The sequence below is a fragment of the Dasypus novemcinctus genome, chromosome 25 (assembly GCF_030445035.2).
Source record: "Dasypus novemcinctus isolate mDasNov1 chromosome 25, mDasNov1.1.hap2, whole genome shotgun sequence".
Classification (NCBI taxonomy): domain Eukaryota; kingdom Metazoa; phylum Chordata; class Mammalia; order Cingulata; family Dasypodidae; genus Dasypus; species Dasypus novemcinctus.
The window spans coordinates 34,460,436-34,487,041 of record NC_080697.1 but is presented as its reverse complement, the minus strand read 5'-3'; the positions used below and the strand labels follow the sequence as shown (position 1 = coordinate 34,487,041).

The window sequence follows — 26,606 nt, the reverse complement described above, 5'->3', positions numbered from 1 at the left end:
ATTTATTTCTCTCCCCTCCCCCCCCCCCCGCCCTCCCCACAGTTGCATGTTCTTCTTTGTCCGCTTCTGTTGTTGTCAGCGGCATGGGAATCTGTGTCTTTTTGTTGCGTCAACTTGTTGTGTCACCTCTCCGTGTGTGGCGCCATTTCTGGGCAGGCTACACTTTCTTTCACACTGGGTGGCTCTCCTTACGGGCGCACTCCTTGCGCGTGGGGCTCCCCTACGCGGGGGACACCCCTGCGTGGCAGGGCACTCCTTGCGCGCATCAGCACTGCGCATGGGCCAGCTCCACACGGGTCAAGGAGGCCCGGGGTATAAACCGCGGACCTCCCATGTGGTAGACGGACGCCCTAACCACTGGGCCAAGTCCGCTTCCCCCTTTTAGCTATTTTTAGATCCCCTTTGTAGAAATGTCTATTCAGGTCTTTTGCCCATTTTTTACTGGGGTTGTTTATATTTTTATTGTTGAATTATAACAATTCTTTATATATTCTGGATATTAAACCCTGATTGGATATATGGTTCCCAAATATTTTCTCCCATTGTATAGGTTGTCTTTTCACTTTCATGACAAGTCCTTTGAGGCACAAACATTTTTAATTTTGAGGAATTCCCATTTATCTGTTTTTCCTTTCATTGCCTGTGCTTTGGGTATAAAGTCTTTAAAAACTCTTGCATAACACATCTTGAAGATGCTTTGTAACCAGCATGAGGTCTATTCTGGAGAATGATTCATGTGCACTTGGGAAGAATGTATATCCTGCTCTTTGGGGGTGCAATGTTCTGTATGTCTATAAGGTCTAATTCATTTAACATATTATTCAAGCTTTCTATTTCCTTATTGATCTTCTGTCTACATGTTCTATTAATGAGAGTGGTGTATTGAAGTCTCCAGCGATTGCTGTACAGGTATGTCTTTCTCCTTTCAGGTTTCCCAGTGTTAGCCTAATGTATTTTGGTACACCATGGTTAAGTGCATAAATATTTGATTGTTACTTCTTGGTGGACTGCCCCCTTTTATTAATAAATAATGTTCTTCTTTGTCTCTTACAACAACTTTTGATTTAAAGTCTGTTTTGTGTGATATCAGTATAGCTTTCCCAGCTCTTTTTTGGTTACTGTTTGCACAGAATATCTTTTTCCACCTGTATTAGTCAGCAAATGGGTGCTGATGCAAAGTACCAGAAATCTGTTGGCTTTTATAAAGGGTATTTATTTGGGGTAAAAGCTTAGTTACAAGGCCTAAAGAGAACAACTCAGGGCTGTTTTCTCCCCCAAAGTCCCGTTGCCACATGTTGAAGCAAGATGGCAGTGATCTCTGCCTAGTCTCTCAGGTCTTCTCAGCTGCTCAGCTGCTCAGTTTTCAGCTGCGAACTATCAGGCAAATGGCTCCTCTCTCTTGCCAGGTCTTTAGCTGTTTGAGCCTTCTCCTTTCTGTCACAAGGCAGGACCAAAATGACCAAGTCCTCTCCTCTTGCATGTATCATCTTGAGTGAGTGTCCATTTATATCAGCCAACCAAGGGGGTGGGGATTCAACCAGAGTCATACCCTGCTGACATGGCCACATCAAATGCCCTAAATTTATTTAATAAAGTATTTATAATCTTTGAATTTAAGACAATTGAAGGGTATCATGCCCAGAGGAACAGAACAGTTTACAAACATAATCCTTCTCATTTTTGGGATTCACAAAAAAATAATCTCAAACTGATATACTGTCCATTCATTTTTTACCTGTTTGAGTCACGGGGTCTTAGGTGAGTTTCTTGTAAACAACATATAGTTGGTTTATGCTTTTTTATTCATTTTGCCACTCTCGATTGGGTAGTTAAAGCCATTAACATTTAGTATTATTACTACAAAGGCAGTACTTCCACCATTTTGTCCTTTGGCTTTTGTGTGTCTATATATATATAGAGAGAGAGAGAGAGAGAGAGAGAGAGTCTCCCTTTTCCTTTACTGCAGCCACCTTTTCTGTATAGTTGATCTTGTTTGATGTATCTAATACCTCATTTCTGTTTCTGCATATTTTTAAAATACTTTCTTTGTGGTTACCCCAGGGTTTATATTATACAACCTGCATTTATAACCTACTAATTTGAAAACAAACCAACTTATCCTCAATAGCGTACATGTTCTCTGCTCATAGATCTCTCTCTTTCCTATTTATGTTTTTGTCTCACTTTACCACTTTAGATTTTGCACATCCTTTTTGAGGAAGTATGCTTTTTTCTTGTTTAATTGTATTCTGGTTCTTAAATAAATTAAAGAATAGAGTTGTGTATTGAGGATGTACTGCTATTGGGTTTTTTTTTTAATTTATTGAAATATATCACCCACACACAAACATACATAAACAATAAGTGTATAGTAATAGTTGTGAACTTACAAAACAGACATATATAACATCATACAGGACTCTCATAACTCACCCTACCAACAGCACCTTATATTGTTGTTAAACCTTTTTAACTAATGATTGAAGAGCATTGTGAAAATATTACTACTAACCATTTTCCTCCAACCTTCCCTATTATTATTATCTTTATGTCATTTATATGTGAACATACATAAACAATTACGTGTATAGTAAAAGTTGTGAACTTACAAAGCAAACATGCATAACATCATACAGGGGTCCCATACATCAACCCCCCAACACTACCTTGCATTGTTGTGAGATGTTTGTTACAAATTACAAAAGAATCTTGTCAAAATCTTACTACTAATTATAGTCCTTATCTTAAACTTGGTGTGTTTTTCCCCAAACACACCTTATTATTATTTTTTAAATATATTTTTTATGACAGAAGTTGTAAACTTATAAAACAATCATGTACATATGCAGAATTCCCAAGCAGCACCCCTCTATCAACACACCACTCTGTGGTGGAACATTTGTTACAGATAAGATAATATCATCTGATTATTACCATGTCCATAGTGTACATTTGGCTTAAATTTTCCATACTGCCCCCTTATCAACACAGTACGTCTTTGGCGTAGATGCAAGAATATTGTATTATTACTGCTAACTACAGTCCACAGGTCATTCCAGTTGTGTTTTTCCCATGCGTTCCCAACACCCTGCAGTAGTGATACGCATTTGCTCTAGCTCACAATGGACACTCTTGCATCTGCACCATCAACCACAATTCTCATCCACCTCTTGATTTACTGTGCTATTCAGTTCATAGATTATTCTCTAGCATTCTGTCGGTTGGCATTTACATCCCTAGACTACCATTTTCAGCCACATCCCTATTTATAAACTAGCTATTACTATTTTTACCATCCATTCTATACATTTCCACACTTTTACAGTAAAGCTAATAAAAACTTCTACATACCTTAAATCAGTAGTCCATCTCAGTTCTCCTTTTATCTCCATTAAGAATCCACCACCTACCACCAAGTCTTGAAGATATTTTCCTACAATTTCTTCTAGAAGTTTTATGGTTCTTGCTTTTATTTTTAGGTTTTTGATCCATTTTGAGTTAATTTTTGGATAAGGTGTGAGGTAGAGGTCCTCTTTCCTTCTTTTGGCTACAGATACCCAGTTCTTTCAGCACCATTTTGCTAAATGGACTGTTCTGCCCGAGCTGTGTGGGTTTGACTAGTCAAAAATCACTTGACAATACATATGAGGGTCTGTTTCTGAGCCATCAATTTGTTTGCATTGGTATGTGTATCTGTCTTTATGCCAGTACCATGCGGTTTTTACCACTATAGCTTGGTAGTATTATTTAAAGTCTGGAGATGAAGGTTTGCTTTTCCTTTTATGATGTTTCTGGCTATTCAGGACCCCTTACCCTTCCAAATAAATTTGCTAATTGTGTTTTCAATTTTTTTTTTTAATGCTGGTGGAGTTTTAATAAGGATTGCATTGAATCTATATATCAATTTGAGTAGAAGTGACATCTTAATGATATTTAGTCTTATAATCAATGAGCGTGGAATGTACTTCCAGTTATTTAGGACTTTTTTTATTTCTTTTAACATTGGGTTGCAGTTTTCTGAATACAAGTGCTTTACATCATTGGTTAAGTTTATTCCTGACTGCTTGAGTTTTATCTGTAATATTTTATTTTCACCACTCTCTTGACACTTTTAGTTACTTTTATTGATATAATCTTTATTTCTAGACTCTCTTCCACGCCTCTCTTTCCTGTCTTTGCTTTTCAGGCTCTAGCACACCCTTTAGTATTTCCCGAAAATCTGGGCTCCTGCTTAGAAATGCTCTCAGTTTCTGTTTATATGTGAATATTCTAATCTTGCCCTCATTTTTGAAAGAGTCTTGCTGGATATAAAATTCTTGACTGGAAGTTTTTCTCTCAGAGTATCTCTAAGATATCAGACCACTGTCTTCTTGCCTCCATGGTTTCTGGTGAGAAATCAGCACTTAATCTTATTGGGTATCCATTGCTTTTCTCTTGCTGTTCTCAGAATTCTCTCTTTGTCTTTAGCATTTGATATTCTGATTAGCATATGTCTCAGAGTTGGTCTGTTCAGGTTCTTTTGGAAAGGAGTACATTGTGCTTCTCGGACATGGACAACCATGCCCCTCAAGGGTTGGGAAATTTTCTAATATTATTTCTTTAAATATTCCTTCTGCCCCTTTTCCCTTCTCTTCTCCTTCTGGGATACCCATGACACGAATGTTTGCACATCTCTGGCTGTCATTTAGTTCCCTGAGACCTTGTTCAATTTTTTCCATTCTTTTCTTCATCTGTTCTTTTATATGTTCACTTTCAGAGGCCATTTTTTTCACCAATCCTTTCTTCTGCCTCCTCAAATCTGCTACTATATGATTCCAATTTTTAAAATTTCATTTATTGTGCCTTTCTTTCCCATAAGATCTGCTACTTTTCTATGCATGCTTTCAAATTCTTCTTCGTGCTCATCCAGTGTCGTCTTTTTACTTGTTTATTTAATTCTCTCCCCTTCCCCCCCCCCCCCAGTTGTCTGCCCTCTCTGTCCATTCACTGTGTGTTCTTCTGTGTCCGCTTGTATTCTTGTTAGCAGCATCCAGAATCTTTGTCTCATTTTGTTGCGTCATCTTGCTGCATCAGCTCTCCGTGTGTGGTGCCATTCCTGGGCAGGCTGCACTTTTTCACACTGGACGGCTCTTCTTAGGGGCACACTCCTTGCGCGTGGTGCTCCCCTATGTGGGAGACACCCCTGCGTGGCACGGCACTCCTTGCACACATCTGCACTGGGCGTGGGCCAACTCATCACACAGATCAGGATGCCCAGGGTTTGAACCTTGGACTTCCCGTGTGGTAGGTGGATGCCCTATCCGTTGGGCCAAATCCGCTTCCCCCAGTGTCTTCTTAATATCCTTAATCTCTTTAGCTATCTCATTGAATTTATTAAGGGGATTTATTTGAACATCCATGATTCTTTATGTCATCTGGAGGCCTATCTTGTTCCTTTAGCTGGGCCATATCTTCCTGTTTCTTGTTGTGCATTACAATTTTTGTTGGTGTCTTGGCATCTGGATTACCAGAGTATTTATTCTGGGTGCAGTTTTTCTCTTTAGTTTAGGGCTTCCTGCCCTTTTTCCCTTGCTGGTTGTGCAGTAGGAGCCAAGGATGTAATTGGTACTGTAAACTGTGGAGGCTCAAGCTGTGCTCATTGCCCCAGGGATGGATGAAGCTTCTCCCAACTTTCTCCTTTCCCAGAGATAGGGACAGGGTCACAGCTGTGTGGAATAATCCAAGTTGGGCAGGTCTAGACTGTAGTTGCCCAGAGACTGATGAAGCTTCACTCCCTTTTCTCCCCTGCCTGTGGCATGGATGGAGCTGCAGGTGTAGGCAGCAATCTATGCAGTGCAGGTCCAAGATGACTGCAGTTGCCCCAGTAGACCTTTTTTTTTTTTAAGATTTATTTATTTATTCATTTCTCTCCCCTTCCCCCCACTCCCCACCCCAGCTGTCCGCTCCCTACGTCCATCCGCTGTGCCTTCCCTGTCCGCCTCTGTTGCTGTCAGCGGCACGGGAATCCGTGCCTCCCGTTGTGGCGCTGTCCCACTGTGTTAGCTCTCTGTACGTGTGGCACCACTCCCGGGCAGGCTGCACCCTCCTTCATGCTGGGCAGCTCCCCCCATGGGGTGCACCCCCTGTGCGGCAGGGCACTCCCTGTGCGCATCAGCGCCGCGCATGGGCCAGCTTCACACTGGTCGAGGAGGCCTGGGGTCCGAACCGCAGACCTCCCATGCGGCCCCAACCACTGGGCCAAGTCCGCCGCCCCTCCAGTAGACTTTTAATTATTCAGTTCGTGCCAGCAAAAGGTACCCTCAGTTACCTGGATAGACTGGTGCTGAGCTAGCCAGCCTCTTCCCTGCCAGAGGTGGAACTGAAGCCTAGGCTAGGGCTGCAGGCTGATCTGGGTGAAAGAAACCGGTTTCTACCATCACTGTGGTATTTGGTCAGCCTGGCTTCCCCTCAGGCTGGGGGTGGAGTCAAAATGGCAGCCACTGGATTTTTTCTGACTTGGACAAATTCACACCCTAGCTGTTCCTAGGGTTATTCCTTAGCCATCCGAGTCTGCCAATTAGTAGCTGAAATTGGCAGCCTTCTCCCCTGTTTTGGGGAAATGGAGCTTCCAATTCTAGTCACCTATCTCCTGGGGTGGCTCATGCTGCCAGAGTAGGACAATCACCAGCATCTTCAGCTTAGCTGGCAATTTCCCGGAGAGCCTGGCACAGGTCCCTCCAGCTTCCTCCCTGCTGGAGGTGGCACTGGGTCTTAGGCTAAAGCTGCAGTCTGACCTGGATGGAAAGATACCTGTCCCTACCAGCACTGGGATTTTCAGTCTGCCCCGCTTCCCCCCATGCCAAGTGCAGAGTTAAGATGGCCACAACTAGCCTCTTTCTGACTTGGACAGGCTCAAACTTTAGTTGTTCTCAGGATTTTACTTTAGCCTGCTGAATTTTACTCACCAGTAGCTGAAGTTGGGGCCCAACCATCTCTTCCTCCCCCATTTTTGGGAAGTGGAGCTTTCAGTTCCAGCCACGGAACAGCTCCTGAGACAGTTTGTGCCTCAGGTGGAGGATGGGCACCGGCCTCCGGGTGTGTGGAGTGCTCTACTTACAAGTCTTCTCTGCAGATGGGCAGCCTCCTCCTTCCATTCCTTCAAGGATGTTACAGGATGCCCTTCTGGCCTCCTGAAGTCCCCAGACAGGTTCTTCAGCTAGCTCCAGAGAGCTCTGGGTGTTTACTAACTGCCCTGTAGCAGGAGCTGACTCTAGGGGCTCCTTACTCTTGTCACCATTTTGCTGTAATTTGCCCACTATTGGGTTTTGCATTTACCCTTACTCATGATCCTCATTTCTTTACACTCTTCCATGCTACTCTTTTCTGTCGTTTCCTTTCAAACTACAGCACTCCCTTTAGTATTTCTTGTAGGGCAAGTCTTCTGTTGATAGTCTCTGTCGGTCTCTGTTTATCTGGGAGTATTTTAAATTACTCCTCATTTTTGGAGGAAAATTTTGCCATATAAATAATTTTTGGCAGTTTTTCTTTGTCTGTAGCTTAAATATGTCATATTACTGCCTTCTTGGCTCCATGGTTTCAGATGAGAAATTAGCACTTAGTCTTATCGAGGATCCCTTGAATATGACGAATCACTTTCTCTTGCTGCTTTCAGAATTCTTTTTTTATTTTTGGTATTTGGTGTTCTGATTAGTATTTGTCTCAGAGTAGTTCTGTTAGGGTTTATTTTGTTGGGAGTATGTTGCACTTCTTGGACATATATATTTGTTTCATAAGAGTTGGGAATTTTTCAGCCATTATTTCCTCAGATATTCTTTCTGCCTTTTTCCCTTTTCTTCTTCTGGGACACTCATAACACATGTTTGTGCACTTTGTGCTGTCATTGAAATCCCCAAGACAGTGCTCAGTTTTTTCTATTCTAACTTTTTTGTTTTAGATTTATTTTTATTTCTCTCCCCTTCCCGCCCCCGCCCCCCCCAGTTGTCTGCTCTCTCTGTCCATTCCCTGTGTGTTCTTCTGTGATCGCTTCTATCCTTATCAGCGGCACCGGGAATCTGTGTTTCTTTTTGTTGTGTCATCTTGTTGTGTCAGCTTTCCTTGTGGGCGGCACCATTCTTGGGCAGGCTGCATTTTCTTTTGCGCTGGGCGGCTCTCCTTACGGGGCGCACTCCTTGCACATGGGGCTCCCCTACCCGGGGGGGCACCCGTGTGGCAGGGCACTCCTTGCGCACATCAGCACTGCACATGGGCCAGCTCTACACAGGTCAAGGAGGCCCGGGGTTTGAACTGTGGACTTCCCATGTGGTAGGCAGACACCCTATCCATTGGGCCAAGTCCGCTTCCCTCTAATCTGTTTTTGACTGAAGGTTACAACTATCCTGTCTCTTAGTTCACTGATCTTTTCTTCTGTCTGTTCAAGTCTGCTTCTTATTTCTTTCAACTATTAGGTTTTCTGGAAAGGTATTTTTTAGATAATTCACTATTAGATCTTTAGGCTACATGTTTTTTTTTTTGTTTGTTTGTTTGTTTTTTTTAATTTTTTAATTTTTTATTGACTTTGTAATAATATTACATTAAAAATATATATGTGAGGTCCCATTCAACCCCACCCCCCCACCCCCCCTCTCCCCCCCCCCCAACAACACTCGTTCCCATCATCATGACACATCCATTAGGCTACATGTTTTTATCTCTTCACCTTTTCTTCTACACAAAGACTTTTTTATGCAACTTGATATCATACTTTTCTCATGCTGGCATACACTTGCATGGTTTAAAAGGGTACATTATGTAATTTTTCTAAACAGTCTAAATTCATAGAAAACAGGCTAGTCTAGAACAAATGAATGGCTTTGCAATGTAGGACAGCTGTTTCCCAAAGCATGGTCTGACTCAATGTTAAGTATTATTTTTAGGCAGATTTCTAGGCCTATTTTAAGAAGCACTCTAGATGTTTCTTATACAGACAAAAGCATGCACACCACAACTTCATGGTAAAACTGTTATTGCCCCCATTTTACAGATGGGAAAATTAAATCTTTAGAGAGGTTAACTTGCTCAAGATCACATGGTCAGTGGCAGAACCAGGAATCAAATCCAGGATCTAAAAGCCCAGGTGTTTACTATTATATGATACCACCTTTCACTGGGGTTATAGCTATGTCTCTGCTCTCTAGTCCAGAGTGGAGAAGAGGAGCAGGGAGGGGACAAAACAGTTTCAAGTCACAAGAATCCTATGTTTAGAGGTCCACGGATGGTGGTACAGAGAGAACAATATTCAGGTCAACTCAGGTCTGTGGTAGTGCAGTGACTGTAAGCCCAGGGCATCAGGTCATGTCAAAGGGATGTTTATTGCTGCACTTAAGACTGACGTCAGAATGCCTTTTCTTTGAGGTCTGACTCCTCCTAGAGATAGCAGGGTCCAGGAAACATGGTCTGAAGCTCTGTTTGAGACAGCTTCTGATTCCCCAGCTTTCCTCGGGCCTTTAGCCATAGTTGATCTAGAGGCAGTATATTCTTAGCCTTAAACAAAAAGGTTTTAAAGATCATATGCATAGTCAACAGAAGCTATTTAAATTACTCTCTGTTCCTTGATTCCAGACCAAACAGATCTCTTTTTCAAGAGAATATATGAGATTCTGAAATTTTAATTTTATTTCCTCTTTTATACTTGAGTGTAGTCCAGTATAGATGAAAAGCAAATGTCAGAGATGAGCAAAAGCAGGTGGGAGAAGGGGTCATATCTAGATAACTCGTTCCTTAGAAAATAAACTAATTATAGTTTAGGTGGATTTCACAAGCAGAATCAATCCACATCAAAACCAAAACAAGGTGAGTGTGCTCTTTGAATCTCTCAGACATGAAACCTGTGCCATCTTCTCTCATCCCTTTGTCTAGTTGTTGAAACCTGAGTTTTGTTCTCTTTAATATCACATTCATCCAGACCTCCTCCTACCAGCTCTCACTGTCTTTGCCCTACTTTGGACTTTTATTACCCCATCCTGTCCTGGTGCATTAGGCTCCTGAACATTCCTCCCTACAGCCTGGCTCACCATCTCCAAATACAGCACTCTACCCACTCCCACCCTGTCTTCCCATAAATCAAGGTGGGAGAAGCTGAGGTGACATGCACTGTTTTAAGGGTGCGTCGGACACCCTGTGCTAGACACTTTGCCTGAGTTTAGTCTTTTAATCTCCTCACTCTTTCTGTGATTAGGTAGGTATCATCATCATATAGATTAGGAAAGCCTCAGAAAGGTGAAGTTGTTCAGTCACCCAGCTGTTTAGTGGCAATTAAAGGCATCAGATCTTAGATCTCTCTGTCCAAAGTGTGTGACTTTTCCACTCTATTACAATGGCTTCCTGTAACATATGATATAAAAATTGAAGCGTTCTCAGTACAACCAACATTCACCTTCCATGGTCTGGCCCAGAATTCCTTTCTAGGCTATCCTTTTCTAGCTGCCAGTTCAGTTCCATTCACCTATGGCTTGCACTCTAGCCAGCTAGATTGGTGCTCCTTCGGGCCTTTTCTGCCTCCTTAGAAACCATCCAGGTCAGTAGAAGTTGGACAATGACCAGTGCTTGGGTTTATCAATTCCCACCTGGATTTTCACTCTTCTCATTAGGTTGCAAATTAAATCGCCTCAACTTGGTTGTTGGTGAATATGCCAGTGCCTGTTTACAAGTTGCCCAAGACTGTGGAACTGAGGTACTTGACCTATGGACGCTGATGCAAAAGGATAATCAGGTACAGTGACTTGCTCGTTGATCAATGTGTGTAGGATCACACAGAAGGAAGCCAGGTTTGTGCAGCTTTTCCTAGAACTCAGACTGAGGTAAGTAAACAAAACAAATAGCTGGTTCCCTTTGTTATTACTAATATGCATTCAGAGTCCACATGGATATTTATGAACAGCAAAGCTGTAAGTCAGGTGCACTTTTTCCCCCCATTTCTTCTGCTACCTTTTACTCTTGCAGTCAAGGGTCTGTTATGCAGGGCATATAAAAGGCCATCATAGCTTTGTTGAGATGCAGACACAAATCTGGCCTTGATGGTTATTTGTGTTGCTCAGGGGAGGGGAGAGTTACTTTGTAAGGTAGCTCTATGGATGAAGTGGAAGCATTACAGCCCCTCTCCAGTGTATACTATTTGCAGCTGTTAGGTTTGGCCTCTCTGCTGGTAAATATTGATAAAGAAAGACGGTAGAAAGGGAACAACCAGGAACCAGCGAACTAGGTACAAACTTTTTCCTTTTTTAAATCCAAGCCCATCATCCTTCCAATGGCCTGGCTATTTTTAATATCTGTATACTGATGATACATCTGTAATGGGAAAAAATGAATCAGTCAGAAAGTCACACTGCCATTTGAGAACTGAAAGTTGCCAGTCACTTTTTGGAGGCTCTTGTTCTCTCCCCAGTCCCAGGGCTGTTAACCCTGCCCCTGAGAGAGCTGATGAAACTACTGTGGGAGAGCCTAGACTGTGGTTCTGACTCTACCACCAGCTTTCTTAGTAAACCACTGACCCCAAACCTTAACTATTCCTCTGGAAATCTAGCCTACAGTTGAGCCTCTGAATATAGGAGGAGAGAACAAGAGTTGTTTTTCTGTGTTAAGGCTCTTCCTAAGATGGATTAAAAAAGATGTGCTGAGAGTATGGGCCATGATGTGGACCATTGTCTATGAGGTGCAGAGGTGCCCAAAGATGTACTTACCAAATCCAATGGATGTGTCATGATGATGGGAACGAGTGTTGTTGGGGGGGGGGGGGGGAGAGGTGGGGTGGGGGGTAGGGTTGAATGGGACCTCACATATATATTTTTAATGTAATATTATTACAAAGCCAATTAAAAATAAAAATAAAAATAAACCACATACCCCAAAAAAAAAAAAAAAAAAAGAACTAAGCCCATCACTGTATTTTTCTAAAGAATTCATGCCTGATGAGCAACAGTTCATTAGAAAATCATGTATATTATTAAAACTTGAATTTTTCTTTAAAAAAAAAAATAAATAAAAAATAGGTTGTTTGCCTTTTAAAAAAAAAATTCTGGAGTGAAAGTTGCAGAGATTTTTAAAAATTTTATCTACTTTTCTTTTTTTCTGCTGATAAAAGTAATGTGACATTTGTATGTAAGATTGTGAAATTCAGAGAAGCATTAAGAAGAAAATAAAATGACCTATAATCACAAAAAAAAAAAAAAAAAAAAGATGTGCTGGTAGAAAAAATAAAATGACAAACTAGTGGGCTAGTTCATCTCATAAAATTCCTTCTAGATTTAACACATTAAGATCCTGGAATAAGGGTCTTCCTTAGAGATCATCTAATCTGAAATTTTACAGATGAGGAAACTGAGGCATAGGGAGAAGTACTACTAGAATCTGAATACCTAGTCTAGGAAGAAGAGTCTTCCCCCAAAGAATCAATTCTTTGGCTCTGCTTCATTAGCTCTGATGATAAATATGCTAGAGTTCAAGGGCATGGGGAGAGACTAGACTCTTATAGTCCAAGCAATTGTTATCCTAAGCTGAATGATACAGGCTCTTTCCACTTAATAACTTGTATATCAATTTATTTATTTTTAAAGATTTATTCTCTGTGTCTATCTGCTGCATGTTTTTCTTTGTCCTCTTCTGTTGTTGTCAACAGCACAGGAATCTGTGTCTCTTTTTGTTGCGTCATCTTGTTGTGTCAGCTCTCCGTGTGTGTGGCGCCATCCCTAGGCAGGCTGCATTTTCTTTCACGCTGGGCTGCTCTCCTTGTGGGGTGCACTCCTTGTGCGTGGGGCTCCCCTACGTGGGGGACACCCCTGCGTGGCACAGCACTCTTTGCACGCATCAGCACTGTGCATGGGTCAGCTTCACACAGGTCAAGGAGGCCCGGGGTTTGAACCGCGGACCTCCCATGTGGTAGACGGACGCCCTAACCACTGGGCCAAGTCCGCTTCCCTGGTAAATCAATTTAATACATAGATTGACAACCGAAGGCAGTATTGACTCACTGGGGCCCTAAGCTTTTAACATCAGTGTATTCATTTTCATTGATTATGGTAATGAACCATATTTACCCATTAAGCCTTTCCTTTCGACTCATAAATAGCCTGATAATCATGCCGTATGACTCAGAAGACCTAGAATGACATTCCAACTCAGACACGTGGATAGTTCTGTGAGATGGAGGCAGTCTGACATCTCTGTTCAGGGCTTTGGAAGCACAGGTGTAAACAGCATGGAGATCTGCTGGTCAGATGCCTGAAGAAGCATAAGGGACTGAGTGATTCTTGTAGGCCAGGGCCACACTGGGAGAATAATACACACACTGGCATTTACAAACACTACTCTCACCTCTAACTTAGTTCTCTCCCCCCTTACAGGACTTTTCATCCTATTTATCAGATGGACTACATTTATCACCAAAGGGAAATGAATTTTTGTTCTCCTGTCTTTGGCCTTTGATAGAGAAGAAGGTCTCTTCACTGCCCCTGCTTCTTCCTTATTGGAGAGATGTAGTAGAAGCAAAACCTGAGCTAAGTCTTCTGGGAGATGGGGACCACTAGTTATGGAATTCAAGTTTTGTTGTTAATTTACAGAACATGAAGTTGTGAAGACATAAAGATTCTAAGAAGATTGATCAAAGAACACTTTTTTCTCAAGCCTAAACATTTGTTTGTAACTCTGAACTAAAAAACAGTACCATTTGCCACCAATATTTAATAAAAACAGTATAATTTTTTTCAGGAACACTTTGTACTTAAATTTTTAATACTTTAAATAGGTATGTTGTATTTTAATATTAAATATTTAAGTACTGAAGTTTTACTGATTGATGCTCTGCTATATAGATACAAAACATAGCCTGAGCAGCTTGTTAGATCTGTAAATGGCAAAAGAAGTTAAATACAGCTTTGTTCTTTAAAAAGTCACAATTTTATTTTTGTTTTCTTGCATTCTTCTGGGACTGTTTCTCTCTCATACATACACCCACACACCCTACTCACCTCATACCAAATTCCAAAAGTATAATTAAAATAGAAGAATATTGTGACTAGTTAAATGATAGCAAATACCGTAAGGTACAAGTTCAAGTATTAGTGTAACAAGCACCTGTATAACAAATGTCCTTAGGAAAAAAAAAAGACATGATTTGTCACAGGTTTGGTTAATTGCCCTCAAAGGTTACAATGATTGGCTGGTGAGCACGTTTCAGTATTATCAAAAAAAAATAATAAAGCTCTTAACTGTCATTTTATGGGAATCAGAATTCAATGCAATGATTTTTATCTTTCACGCAGTAAATGTGGACCATCCACAATCCTGAAGCACTAAAGAAGTAATCTAACTATCCACTTGCTGGTCAGTAAGAAGGATTTCAGTATTACCTTTGTAGAGATGAGCCCCAGCCACACAGAGTGGGTGGGGTACCATATCATATCTCTTCCCACCCAAAACAACCCCTGTTCTGGGAAGAAATATCTTGCTTACCCTGAGTCCAGTTGTGTTTGAAAATATGCAGCCATACTTGTTAATCTTATTCTGAAGTCATTTAAGAGCATAGCAACAGTATTAGGTAGGGCTACAAGAAAATACTTAATAGAAAAAAGCCCAGCAAATTGGGGTCCTGAACAGTTAGGTGGCTACAGTTATTTGTAACCCTCACTATAACCTAGAATGATTGCATTCTATAAAATAGTAACCTTTGAATTATGAAGACACATTAATTCAATTCTGAGTTTAGGTGTGTAAATTCTCTCTGTTGGCCAAAAGATCTGTGTAATACCTAGAAATAGAATCCACATTTTGGCGATAATGTAGAACTAGGTTTTGTCTCACTCCTTTCTCTTAACTTGAAGGCAAAAAAAAAAATGTCTTCTATGTTCCTGGTGTCCAGTAACTGCTAAATGCCTCATTATATTGGCAGGTTTTTACAGTGTATATTTTAAAAAACTGACCCCCCTAATCAGTGCTGTTATCACTATTAAAGATTACAAAAATGTAAATATTCATAACCTAATTCAGCTGTATTTTCTGCTTCTGCACTACAGGTTGAAGGATATTTTAAAGATTTTTAAAAACAAACCACAAAACAAAACCTGAAAGGCCTCAAAATAAGCTAGTTCACCTTACCTTTTGTACTTATGTGAAGAATTGCAAACACATGGCCAGCATCTGCTATAATATCACTTGGTTATTTCTCCCAAATTTTCACAAAATAGATGCAGTGATTTTAGATCAAACCTATAAAAACACTTTGTACATTTAAGTCAGAAGCACTTAGAAAATACATCCCTGAACTAGCATTCTGTTTCTTTGCTGTCCACACGATTCTGACGCTGTAATTTAAAGGAGGATGCCTTTTCACTTCTGGTCACAGGATGGTCTGTGAGATCTTCAAAGGATTTTGCAGCTGTGCTGCTATTTGGAAAGGGGTCCTTATCAAACCCATCTTCATCAACATGAGAGTCAGTACTGGGGTCTTCCTGTATGGTGTCCATTCTCTGGTGGTCCAGCTTGGGAGCCACAGGCACCGAGGGCATCACTGGGGTGGACGGCAGGGGCTGGAGTCGGCCTGGAGTCTGAGGCGCTGGAAATGGTTTGATAATGCGAACTGATGCTGAATCCATGCTACTAAGCATTTCAACATTCTGAAAAGACATGGGTTTAATTGATAAGGAGTAAAGGATGAACCCAACATCTTAGTTCCAGCCTCCTTCACTATCAAACTACTTTAATGCCATAAGCACTGGAATCCCTCATACTAAGTAAAGCACGAGGTGGGAGGGATCACTCAACCTAAGAAGTGACTCAAAGTAGTTACCTTTCAGGTGTCCTGTCAACTTACCACTTTGAGGACCCCAAAGAGAACTCCTAAGAAACAATCCTATCAAGAGCCAAAGATAAGGAAAGATCTCAAAGTAATAACTAATTTAGTGCTAAGCAGCAAAATTATTTTTGGTGGATGTGGGGAGGGGAGAGGAAAACATCACTTATCTTTTTCAGTCTCCATCCGTGCAACTGAAAGTTCATTATTGCTGTTGTCAAGAGAGTTCATTTCTAAAGTTCCTACTGCAGCAAGACATTCCACTAGAAAAGAAACTAAAACCCTAAGGGCTCTTTGCTGAGGTGGTCGGTCTGAGCAGGGAATCAAAGGCATTCACTTAAGGTCTTAAAGTGCCTTTGGGTAACTAAAAATAATTTTCCCTTTCATATGGTATACTTACACTGGGGTGAAATAGTGACAGGGATTCATATTGCTTATCCAATTTCTTATCCTAGTAAGAAAAGAATACCAAGAAAAAGGTCAATCATACAAATAAAATTGAGTTAATTGCCCTTTCCTGACAGCCTAATCCCAATATTAAATTAAAAACTTAAAACTTGAGTTTTAGAAAGTAGTAGCAGGTTCAAGAGATGAGAATGAATTTCTTAAGCAAGTTTTAACAGTCTGTCACCAGTCTAGAAGAGCTTCCTTTGCACTCAGATGAGATACTTTTGGGGGCCATTAAGTACAAAAATAGGAAAGGTTTAAAAATGTTATTTTCTTGAGTGAGTCCCCCTGTGTGTCAAATAGATCAATGTACCACTTTCTCGGTCCACCAAGACAATGCAGAATAGAAGGAAAGCTGGTCAGTTGGCTTAAGGTTGATTGTGCTTGTAGAGCCTCATTCAGTTCTGGTTTCAAACTGTACCCTGCGGTCACAGTTCACCCCACCTTGCACTCTTCTCAGCTGATTGAAGAGTTTCTGTGGCCTGCATCTCTGTTGGGGAGATTTCTATTGGAGGAACTGGGCCTCAGGTCCCTACATCATATTTTCCCAGAGGGCTGAACACATGTAGCCATCCATTGTCCCTTATACCTCCTTATGGCTGAATCGTTAACAGGTGACCAAGGACAAGGCCGGAATCCAAGCCCAAGAATCAAGGTCTCAGTTTCCAGTCTGGCTGCCATGAACACGTTCTATGGCTAGAAACAAGCTACCACCTTTTCTCAAGTTACCTGCCTTGCTCTGAAATCAATGATCATGCCTCAGTCCACATGCATAACTTTCACTGTAAACAACAGAGGTTTGACTTTCAAGTAAAAGCTACTATAAAGGGTGGCAGAGACACAGCCACATATGTCAATGCTTCAACCATCTCACCTTTAAAAACCATCTCCCTGCTCCCCAGGGATGTTCCACCCTCACCTAGCACGTTTACCACACTGAGGAAAATATGTTCAGTGAATAGCTAATAGGCAAGAGAAGCAAACAGGAAAAGGAAAGGGAGCAGAAGGCACTACAGTCTTTGTCATTAGAGTTAGCTGTGCTTGGATTTTTCAAGTGTTAACATGGACACTGAGAGTATCAGAGTAGTCTGAAGCCTGTGTTTGATGTCCTCATCTCTAAAGCTCACAAATGTCCATTTTTCCAATAGAAGGAAGATGAATAGATGTGTAAGAAATTTTGAAGTGCCTTAAATTTATAAAGTACGTGGGGAGTTCCTCAGACAAAGCCCTATTCAACTTTTAGCTGTTGCTCATTTTGAGATTTTTTAAACTGCTCATTCTTACTAGCTGGAAAGATTTGAGTACCCTGCACAATAATGCCGAGATTCTATATTATATATAGTAACATCTTTGGAATGTTGAAGTTTAACATTTGCTCTATTATTAACAAATTTAGTGTGAAAATATATATATATGTTCTTGTTTTGAAGCTTTACTTCTCAGACTAAAATCCAGTTAAATGGTCTTCTATGCTTAGAAGCATAAAATTCTCAGAAATTATATATTAGAATAAAACAGGCATAAAGGAATAAACTAAGTTCCTTTAGATTATTAGCCAAGCTTTCTAAAAGATAAGCTTTCCTAAGTTTAACACCAAAAAATGTCATCAGAAACACTAAGGTTAAATTTTGCTAAGAACAGTATATCTTTTCCAAATATTATATGGCTGGAGTTGTTCAGAATTTTAATGAAATATTTAATTACTTACAAATTGGTAACTTACCACACAATGGACAAGAATGCTGAAAGGAATCCAAAATATCAAGGAGAAAACCAGGACAGAGCCTACAATGTTATCTGCTAAGAACTTCCCTGTGAACAATTTTAAATACAAAATATCATTATCAAAACCCTGCAAATCTAAACTTAAATGATATTAAATTAGTATTACTGTGTCAAATGCCACAAAGCTACTGGCTAGATAATACTACTGGCACAGTATTAAGCGTGTCCATGGCACCTGTACTAGACCTGACCATCTCTCCAACAAACTCTTTAAAAGAAAAACCCCAAATATACTTATCAAAGAGACTAAATTACAAAGCCTTCAAATAATACCTGGAGTAAATATGTCAGTAAGTTCTAATCATATACAATGCTATTATAATAACGGTCATGAAGTTTTTAAAATCTGGGTATATTTGTGACTAAACTTGAAATAATGGACTCTACAGAGGACACAAGATAGCCTTACTTCTGTAAAAATCCGAGGACCAACTTTTAAATAAATGATTCTTACATTAGTAGGATTCAGACTTATACTCTACGGGCCTGAACTAGGCTTATGCTATTGTGCATTCATTTTTCAATAAAGAAAGCAGCCAGTATTTTGACTAAAGTATTGATTTCCCTTATCTGGAAATTCATGAATCCAAGTCACACAGGGACGGACCCATAAGTCAATTTTATTCTAGCCAAGTTATTTCATAACAAAAGTGGAGATTAGTTCCATCTTCTGTTTCAAAATCAGAACAGATCACTCTGAAGCCACACTTTTCCAATATCACAGAAATTAGCCCATCTGTAAGTAAAGAACCTAGGAAAACCACCTACCAAAAGTATTGATGCTAAGCTTGTCAATGAAATCCCAAAATCGTTCAATTACATCCTGTACTCGTTTCTCACATTTGCCCTATGAAAAGAAAATATACAGCATTATCCCCTAAAAAATGCACTGAGAAGCAATGTGGCTCTATGAAAATAATTTATGTAAAGGGCTTCATAAAAGTCAAACATTTAAAGGGCCCTTTTTAAAATGGGCTGGTAATTTAAATGTAATGGACACCTAAGAAAATAAATTATATCTATCACTGACACTTTCATAATTAGTCACTTTTTATAAGTGAATTTAGAATTATCAAATTCAAGAGAAAAAGAATTTGCTAAACATGGGGCCTTTCCAGTAAGGATTATATTGATATCAGCATGCCCAAAGTGAAAAGGAAAAGAACACAGCAAAAAGTCCTCTCCCATCATTTTGCATGAATAAAATTGTTTTTCTGTAGAGAAGAATCTGCCTTAGATGAGTCAAGCCTCCTAGGTATTGCCTAGTCATTCAGCACCAGTTTCAAAATGACAACACTGGACGTTTTACAATCTTAAGTTAATTTTACAATCAACCTAAGAAACATCATCAGGACCCTACTCCCTAAAAACAACCAATTTTTTTTAAAAAATGCCTGTCTAGGTCCTTCCCAGTCTCTCAGCTTCTGCTATGGAAAGCATAAGCTTGTTACCTGAAAGCACTTGCCTTTTCCTTCTAATGCGCATACATACTTAAAACTCTTTTAAACAAAAACAAACAATAGTTAGAAACATGTAGCAGCATTTTTGTTTTGATTTCCTTCCATTTGCAATGTTAAATAGTGCCAATATAAAAACTTCCAGTCTAGCTGTTAACAGAAAAAGCTGGATGTAAATGAATACTCACATTCATGTCACAAAATCCCACTGTACAGGGTTTCCCTTTCCTCAAAAATAAGTTCTTCTGCTCAGCATCAACATACGGTACACAGCGCCCAGATGGGTCCCTGCAGCACACCTTGCAGGAGTTGTCGGTTTCTAAAACAGAGAACGTATGGTGACAGCTGACTGGAGCTTGCTTGGAAACACAGCTCTCCTGTCTCTTCTGTGTCCCTGCTTTCATTTGAAAAACTAAATGATGAATGTGGCAGAACACTCAAAGTCGTGGATCTGGTATCTGGATGGTGGTATGCCGGTGTTGTCTCTATGGGTTTTATGTTATTTTTGCAACTGTCCTCTGTTTGAAATTATTTCCAAATAAGTTTTTTTAAAAAGCTAATGCAATTCATATTTTACCCCCCTAAGGAATAATTTCTAAGCTCACACATCTCAGCTCTCACAGCTACAGAAGCCACTGACTCCTTGATCTGTTAGGGGCCGTAAGGTTTACAAATTTTATTTCTTTTATAAATTAAAAACCAACGTATTCTCTCTACTTGAATCCTTCATATGCTCTCCTAAATTGTTTCCCTTTTCCTAACTCATTTCTTATACTGCTAATTTAAGTCCTTGGCTTCTCAGTTCAGAGCACATTTAGAAGAGCCAGTGCAGCCGAAGGGCTATAACCTCTGTGACCCAAGTGTCCCACCACAAGCGTGGGCCTGAGTGAGCTGCCAGTGACAGGTGCCACAGCCTCCACGTCATGACTGCCCCCGGAGAGCTCATGGGGGGGTCACAGTAAGACACATGCGCACACATGAATGGCAGAGATGCCAAAAAATTAAAATGGCAACCTACCTCAGGGGATAGTCTATGTGACTCGGGAAAGTCAGTATTTATGAAGACTTGGGAGAAAATTCAGCTAGGAATTTGAAAAAAGCAAAGCAACTTTAAAGGAAAAACAAAATCCTTTTCGCCATTCATTTATTCAATATTCACTGGGTTATTTACTTAGTCAAGCACTGTCCTTCCAGGGCACACCCTGCCTCTTACCATTCACTTAGTAAATGAGTACTTGGCACCTACTGCGTGTCATCATCTTTATTTACATGCCATCCCAACAGGAAGAGCCACCTCTCCATTTTATAGATGGTGAGTTGCCAAACCAATGATTTTCAACAGCTGGGTTCTTTTTTAATTTTGTTTTTGAAAGCAGCAGGATTCTAATCAAATGAAAGGCTGTATGTGGCTGAGAGGGTGTGGAAAGCTGTCCCTAACCAGTGCTCAGGTGCCAGGCTCTAAAGCAGGGTCTTAAAGGGTTCATGAGCTTGAAATGAAAATCAAAAAACATTCATGTGGGTTTGTGTTGGTGCGGGTGTGATATATTTATTAAATAATACACAGTAATGTGGGCTTAGTAAGGTCTCCATAGTTTTCACCTGACCGGCAAAGGGGTCCATGGAACAAAAAAGGTTAAGAACCCATGCTCTAAGAGAGTGTGAAAAGCTAAGGAAGGGAGCCGCCTTGGGCTGCTCTGGCAGGGATCAGACGGGAATAAGCTCTCTCTGTGGATGAGATAAAAATCACTAATGTTGTGGGGTCAGGTCCTGGAATAGGTACTCTCTGGCCAAATCCTTGAAGGAGTAATATAGTTCATTGTCAATGAACACAGGCAGCTACTGCTGTTTTCAGCATTTGTATGATGGGGGTAGGGAGGAGGAAAGAACCCCCACCCACTCCGACCACAACAAAATTCCCTCCTATCCCACCCCCAAGCCTGCCATACTGCCTGAAAATGCAGGAAAGGGGACCCACAGAGCTAGCGGAAGGGCCAGAATTTGAACTCAGAGAGCTGTGCCTCCAGGGACGACCCTGCCTCCGCCCATTCCCTGGTCCCCGGCGTGGTTCTCACTGCCTGACCAGCAGTGTGTGGGCGGCTGCTGCCAGGTCTCCAGGTGGAGGCATGGGGCTTGGCAGGCAGAGGCCATCTCTTCTCCCACTCACCATTACATGCACAAGACTCCAGCTTCTGCTCCCGCTCACAGAAGGGAATACATTTTCCATCTTTACACTTTCCAAGATCCAAGCAAACTGTGTCATCTTCAGCATTTCCAGGAGGGGGGCATTCACTGCTAGTACCTGGAAGCAGGTAATTACATATCACACTGAATGGCATGTCAGTCAGCGCTACAGGTGCTTGAGATACCCTGTTTCCCAGGGACCAGCAAAGGAAGAAGGGGAACAGCCTATTAGGAGGCAATCAGCCAATAAGCAGAGCGAGCACCCGGCTCTATATACGCTGCTTGAGTCCCTGCCCCTGGAAGTTCTTTCCTCTACAGTCCCCTGACTCACATTCACTATTTTAATAGTTCAGTGCATGTAATATGTATATTTCAGAGATAACATTAATCTTTCTATTGTGAAATATACATATAAAAGATTATATTGTTATGTCCTATCAATAAGAAAACAAAACAACTGGATACCTTTACTTTAGAAGACCAAAGTAACCACTGTCCTCAAGACTGGGTTCATCATTCTCACCTCTTTCTTTATAACTCTCACCACATATGTAAGTATCTCTAAACCTGGGGTTGGCACACTTTCTGTAAAGGGATAAATAGTGAATGATGTATTTAATGTCCATCAAAACTATCTGCTGTTGTGGCACAAAAGAAGCTATGGTCACTGTGACAACAAATGAACATGGCTGTGTTCCAATAAACCTATTTCTGAACACTGATATTTGAATTTCATATAATTTTCACATCACAAAATATGATCATTCTTTTGATTTTTTCAACCATTTAAAAATGTAAAAACAATTCCTAGCTCACAGGCTGTCCAAAAATAGGCAATAGGTCAGATTTGACCCATGGATTGTAGTTTGCCAACCCCTGTTCACACAAAAATGTGCCTATTTTTGACCTTTACTTAAATGGAATCATACAGCTTGTATTCTTTTATGACTTTCTTTTCACTCAACATTATGTTTTTGGGATTCACACATGTTGATAAGTGGAACTTTAATTTATATGCATATACTCCCAAGTGGTCTTCCAATGCATAAATATACCTAAATGCATCTTTTCTCTTGTATACAGAAGTTGAAACAGTTGTTTCTACCTTTCTGGTGTGACTGCAATGCTGCTATGAACAATTCTTGTTCATGCCTCCTTAAATGGCTCCCCAATTCACTTGGAATAAAAAGTAAACTCCTCATTAAGGCTTTAAAAACCTGCATGACCTGGTCCTGTCTCTCTCTTCAACTACATCTTATAAAACCCTCCCAGAGCCCACTTCACTGCAGCAATGATGCCCTCTTTTCAGCTTCTTGAACACTCTCAAGGTTTTTCTCTCTACCTGGAATGCTTGCATTCCTACTCCTCCCACGGCTGACTTTTTCTCAAAAGAGAAATGTTTAGATGTTGTTTCAAAGATCCTCTCTTCTGGGACTTCTCCTGAGCACCCTAAGTTGGTACCCTCTCTATCACTGTACACTATTTGTTTCCTTCATAGCATGTATTTTGTAACTTACATCTATTTGTTTATCTACTGTTACTGTCTCTCTCCTCTGCTAATGTGGTAAGCTCCACAAGATCAAGTATCACATCTACTTATTAATCAACATATATCCAAACTCTGTTATGTTGTAGGTATACCACAAATATCCTGAATGAATCAATGATTCTTAAGGACAAAGAAAAGCCACTTGAAGGATGATAAATTGGGGAGAGATGGGGTGGAATGAGTGACTCATTTTGGACAATCAGCAGCACAAGCACTTGCATTCAACACAAAAGCAAAAGTACTGCATGAAAGCAAACGAAGTATTCTCTTAGCTGTGGAGGACTAGCCTTTCTAATGAAGAATGGAAACAGTCAAAAGAATTCTGATTTAAAAGTAACATAAAACTTTAAGAAAGCTAGCCTATTTCAAACAAAAGCAACCATTTATTAAGTACTTGATATATATCAAGCACTCTGCTAGGCACTTAACATATTTTACTTCTGATCTTTTGGGCACTGGGCATTTATAGTATCAAGAGAGTCATTAAAAAAAAAACTATGGTAGGCTCAGTGAAGGTTTGCACTGTGTATCATTTTGTATTTTCAGTATATGCTGCTGAAAATATACCAAAAATGCTCAGTGAATATTTTTTGAACCTACTATTCTTAGCAAGACTAAAATTAGAGCACCAGACATACTCCTATAATTAAAAACACAGCATCACTATTAACATGGTTCCCAAATTTCAGCATACATAAGAATTACACAGACTGCTGGGTCTCAACCCCCAGAATGTTCAATGCATTGGGTTGGAGAGGGGCCTAAGAATTTATATTTCTAACAAGTTCCCAGGCAAGGCTGATGCTAAATGCTGGGGGAAGGGGGGAAGAAGGGGGAATTCTAATTCTTTATAATGAATTTATCCCCTACTAGGTGCTAACTTCATATAAAAATATAAAGAGAATCTAAAGTAGTTTGATAAGAATAACAAACCCATTTTTTTCCCAAATTGCTTCATTTAGAATGTGGTGTTTTACTGAAAAAGAAATCATCTTTCTAAATCTTTTTTATTATTATAATAAAGACTGAAGCATGAACACCACTGAAAAATGTGTGTTTTTTTTTAAGCTTGACTGGCATATTCTGGCTCTTGATATTTGGCAAATTAATGTGATGCTAACAAAGCTCCAAACACAAAAACCACAAGCAACATGTTGTTAAGATGCACATTTAAAAACCAAAGGAAAAGACCACAATGGGCTACCACTTCACTCACGAGCATGACTATGATCACACAGACATTCAATAACAAGGTGGTGAGGGACGTGGAGAGCACGCTGCTGGCAGGAACATAAAATGGCGCAGTCACTTTGGAAAACAGTCTAGCAGCTCCTCAAATGATTAAGGAGTTATCATATGACCCAGCAATTCCACTCCAAGGTACATAACCAAGAGAAATGAAAACACATGTCCATGAAAAATTTTGTACACAAGTAATCATAGCAGCATTATTTGTAATAGTCTCAAAGCAGAAACAACCCAAATGTCCATCAGCTAAGGATAAATAAAATGTGATATACAATGCAATGTTACTGAACCATAAAAAAGAAATGAAGCATTGGCACATGCTAAAACATGGGTGAACCTTGAAAACATGATGCTAAAGAAAAAAGCCAGGCAAGTGGAAGCAGCTCAAATAATTGGGCTCCCATCTACCATATAGGAGGTCCAGGGTTCTATTCCTGGGGCCTCCTGATGAAGGCAAACTGCCCTGTATGAGTGCTGGTGCAGCAAGATGACACGACAAAAAGGGACACAGAGGAGAGACACTAAAAAATGCAGCAGACCAGGGAGCTAAGGTGGCTCAAGAGATTCAGCACCTCTCTCCCACTCAAGAAGTTCCAGCACTGGTTTCCGGTGCCACCTGAAAAGAAGACAAGCAGACACAGAAGAATGCACAGTGAATGGACACAGAGAGCAGACAATGGGGCGGGGGGTGGGGCGTAATAAATCTTTAAAAAAAAAAAAAGAAGCCAGACGAAAAAACTATACGATTCCATATATGAAATGTCCAGACAGACAAATCCATAGAAAATTGATCAGTGGTTGCCTGGGGCTGGGAGGAGATAGGGGGTTGAAAACAATGGCTAAAGAGTACGGATTTCTTTTTAGAGTGATGAAAATGTTCTAAAGTTGATTGTGGTGTTGGTTACACACTTCTATGAATATGCAAAATCAATGAATTACACGCTTTAAATGGGTGAACAATATGGTATGTGAATTATATCTCAAAGTTGTTACCAAAAAAAACCACAAAAAACAATCAACAAATACAGAAAGTATAAGATTGGGATAGATATATCAGACATACAGGAATAAAATACACCAGGGGTAGCAAACTGAATATTAAATAAAACTATTTAAGGCAAAAAGCATCGCAAGGATCAAAAAGGAACACTGTATACACTGGTAAAGGAACAAAAGATCAAGAAGATGTAAAGAACATGTTCATTTACATATCTAATAAAGCTTTGAAATACATAAAGTAACAACTGATAAAAATACAGGATATATGTATAGTCAATATGATAGTTGCAAAGGTTAGCTCTAGATGGGATAAAGTCCTAAATGTACAGGGAAAATAGTTAATAATGATAGAGGTGGAGTGGGCATCACCATCCTAGAATCCTCAGGAGTGGGGAAAGCACTATGGACTAAAGTAGACTTACTTGTGTTCTACTATAGAGTTATTGTGATTCTAGCAATGGAAGAATCACTGATGTGGAGGCAGGGGCCACTGGAGGTTCTGAGGGCAGGGAGAGGGAAAAACAGGTGTAATATGGGGGCATTTTCAGGACTTAGGAATTGTACTGAAAGTGACAGATACAGGCCATTATATATCTTGCCATAACTTACCAAACTGCCGGAGAGAATGTAAACTACAATGTAAACTATAGTCCATGTTTAGTGGCAATGCTCCAAAATGTGTTCATCGATTGTAATGAATGTACCACACTAAGGAAGGATGCTGTTAATGTGGGGAAATGTGTGAGGTGTAGGGAGCAGGACATATGGGAATCCCCCATATTTTGTATGTAACATTTATGTAATCTAAGTATCTTTTAAATAAATAAATGACATAAAGCATGTAAAAAAATAATATATATACACATATATATAAACAAAACAAAATGATATATCATTTTGTTTCTGTTCCAAGGACAAGAGAGAGGAAGGCCTTTGCAATGTTTAAAAACAAACAATATATACAAGAATGCCTCCAAATCAATGTAATAGCAAAAAGACATGAAAGCCAATGAGAAAAAAAAAAGGGACCAAACATATGAACTGGCTATTCACAGAAAGAGAAATGTGAATACTTAATAAGTAAAAAAGAAAGATCAAGCAAAATGGAAAGAATGGGAAATCA

At 40.1% G+C, this 26,606-nt stretch overlaps 2 protein-coding genes across 5 annotated transcripts in view; one reads left to right on the top strand and one right to left on the bottom strand.

Moving 5' to 3' along the window:
* Positions 1-13,925, top strand: part of IAH1 (isoamyl acetate hydrolyzing esterase 1 (putative)) — a 37,825-nt gene extending 23,900 nt beyond the window's left edge. For 3 of the 4 annotated variants that reach the window (XM_071211949.1, XM_004457203.5, XM_071211948.1), the window contains 2 exons: positions 10,626-10,747; positions 13,374-13,740. In XM_071211949.1, the coding sequence (XP_071068050.1) occupies positions 10,626-10,747; positions 13,374-13,556 (305 nt within the window). In that variant the 3' untranslated portion in view covers positions 13,557-13,740. Of the gene's footprint in view, positions 1-10,625; positions 10,748-13,373 lie in introns of all 4 variants that reach the window. The other variant, XM_004457204.5, reaches the window with a different exon arrangement.
* Positions 13,904-26,606, bottom strand: part of ADAM17 (ADAM metallopeptidase domain 17) — a 79,684-nt gene continuing 66,981 nt past the window's right edge. Inside the window, exons 14-19 of the mRNA XM_004457206.5 lie at positions 21,671-21,805; positions 19,695-19,825; positions 18,818-18,896; positions 17,988-18,076; positions 16,218-16,268; positions 13,904-15,641 (exon numbers count right to left, since the gene is read on the bottom strand). Of these exons, the coding sequence (XP_004457263.1) occupies positions 15,291-15,641; positions 16,218-16,268; positions 17,988-18,076; positions 18,818-18,896; positions 19,695-19,825; positions 21,671-21,805 (836 nt within the window). The 3' untranslated portion in view covers positions 13,904-15,290. The remainder of the gene's footprint in view (positions 15,642-16,217; positions 16,269-17,987; positions 18,077-18,817; positions 18,897-19,694; positions 19,826-21,670; positions 21,806-26,606) is intronic.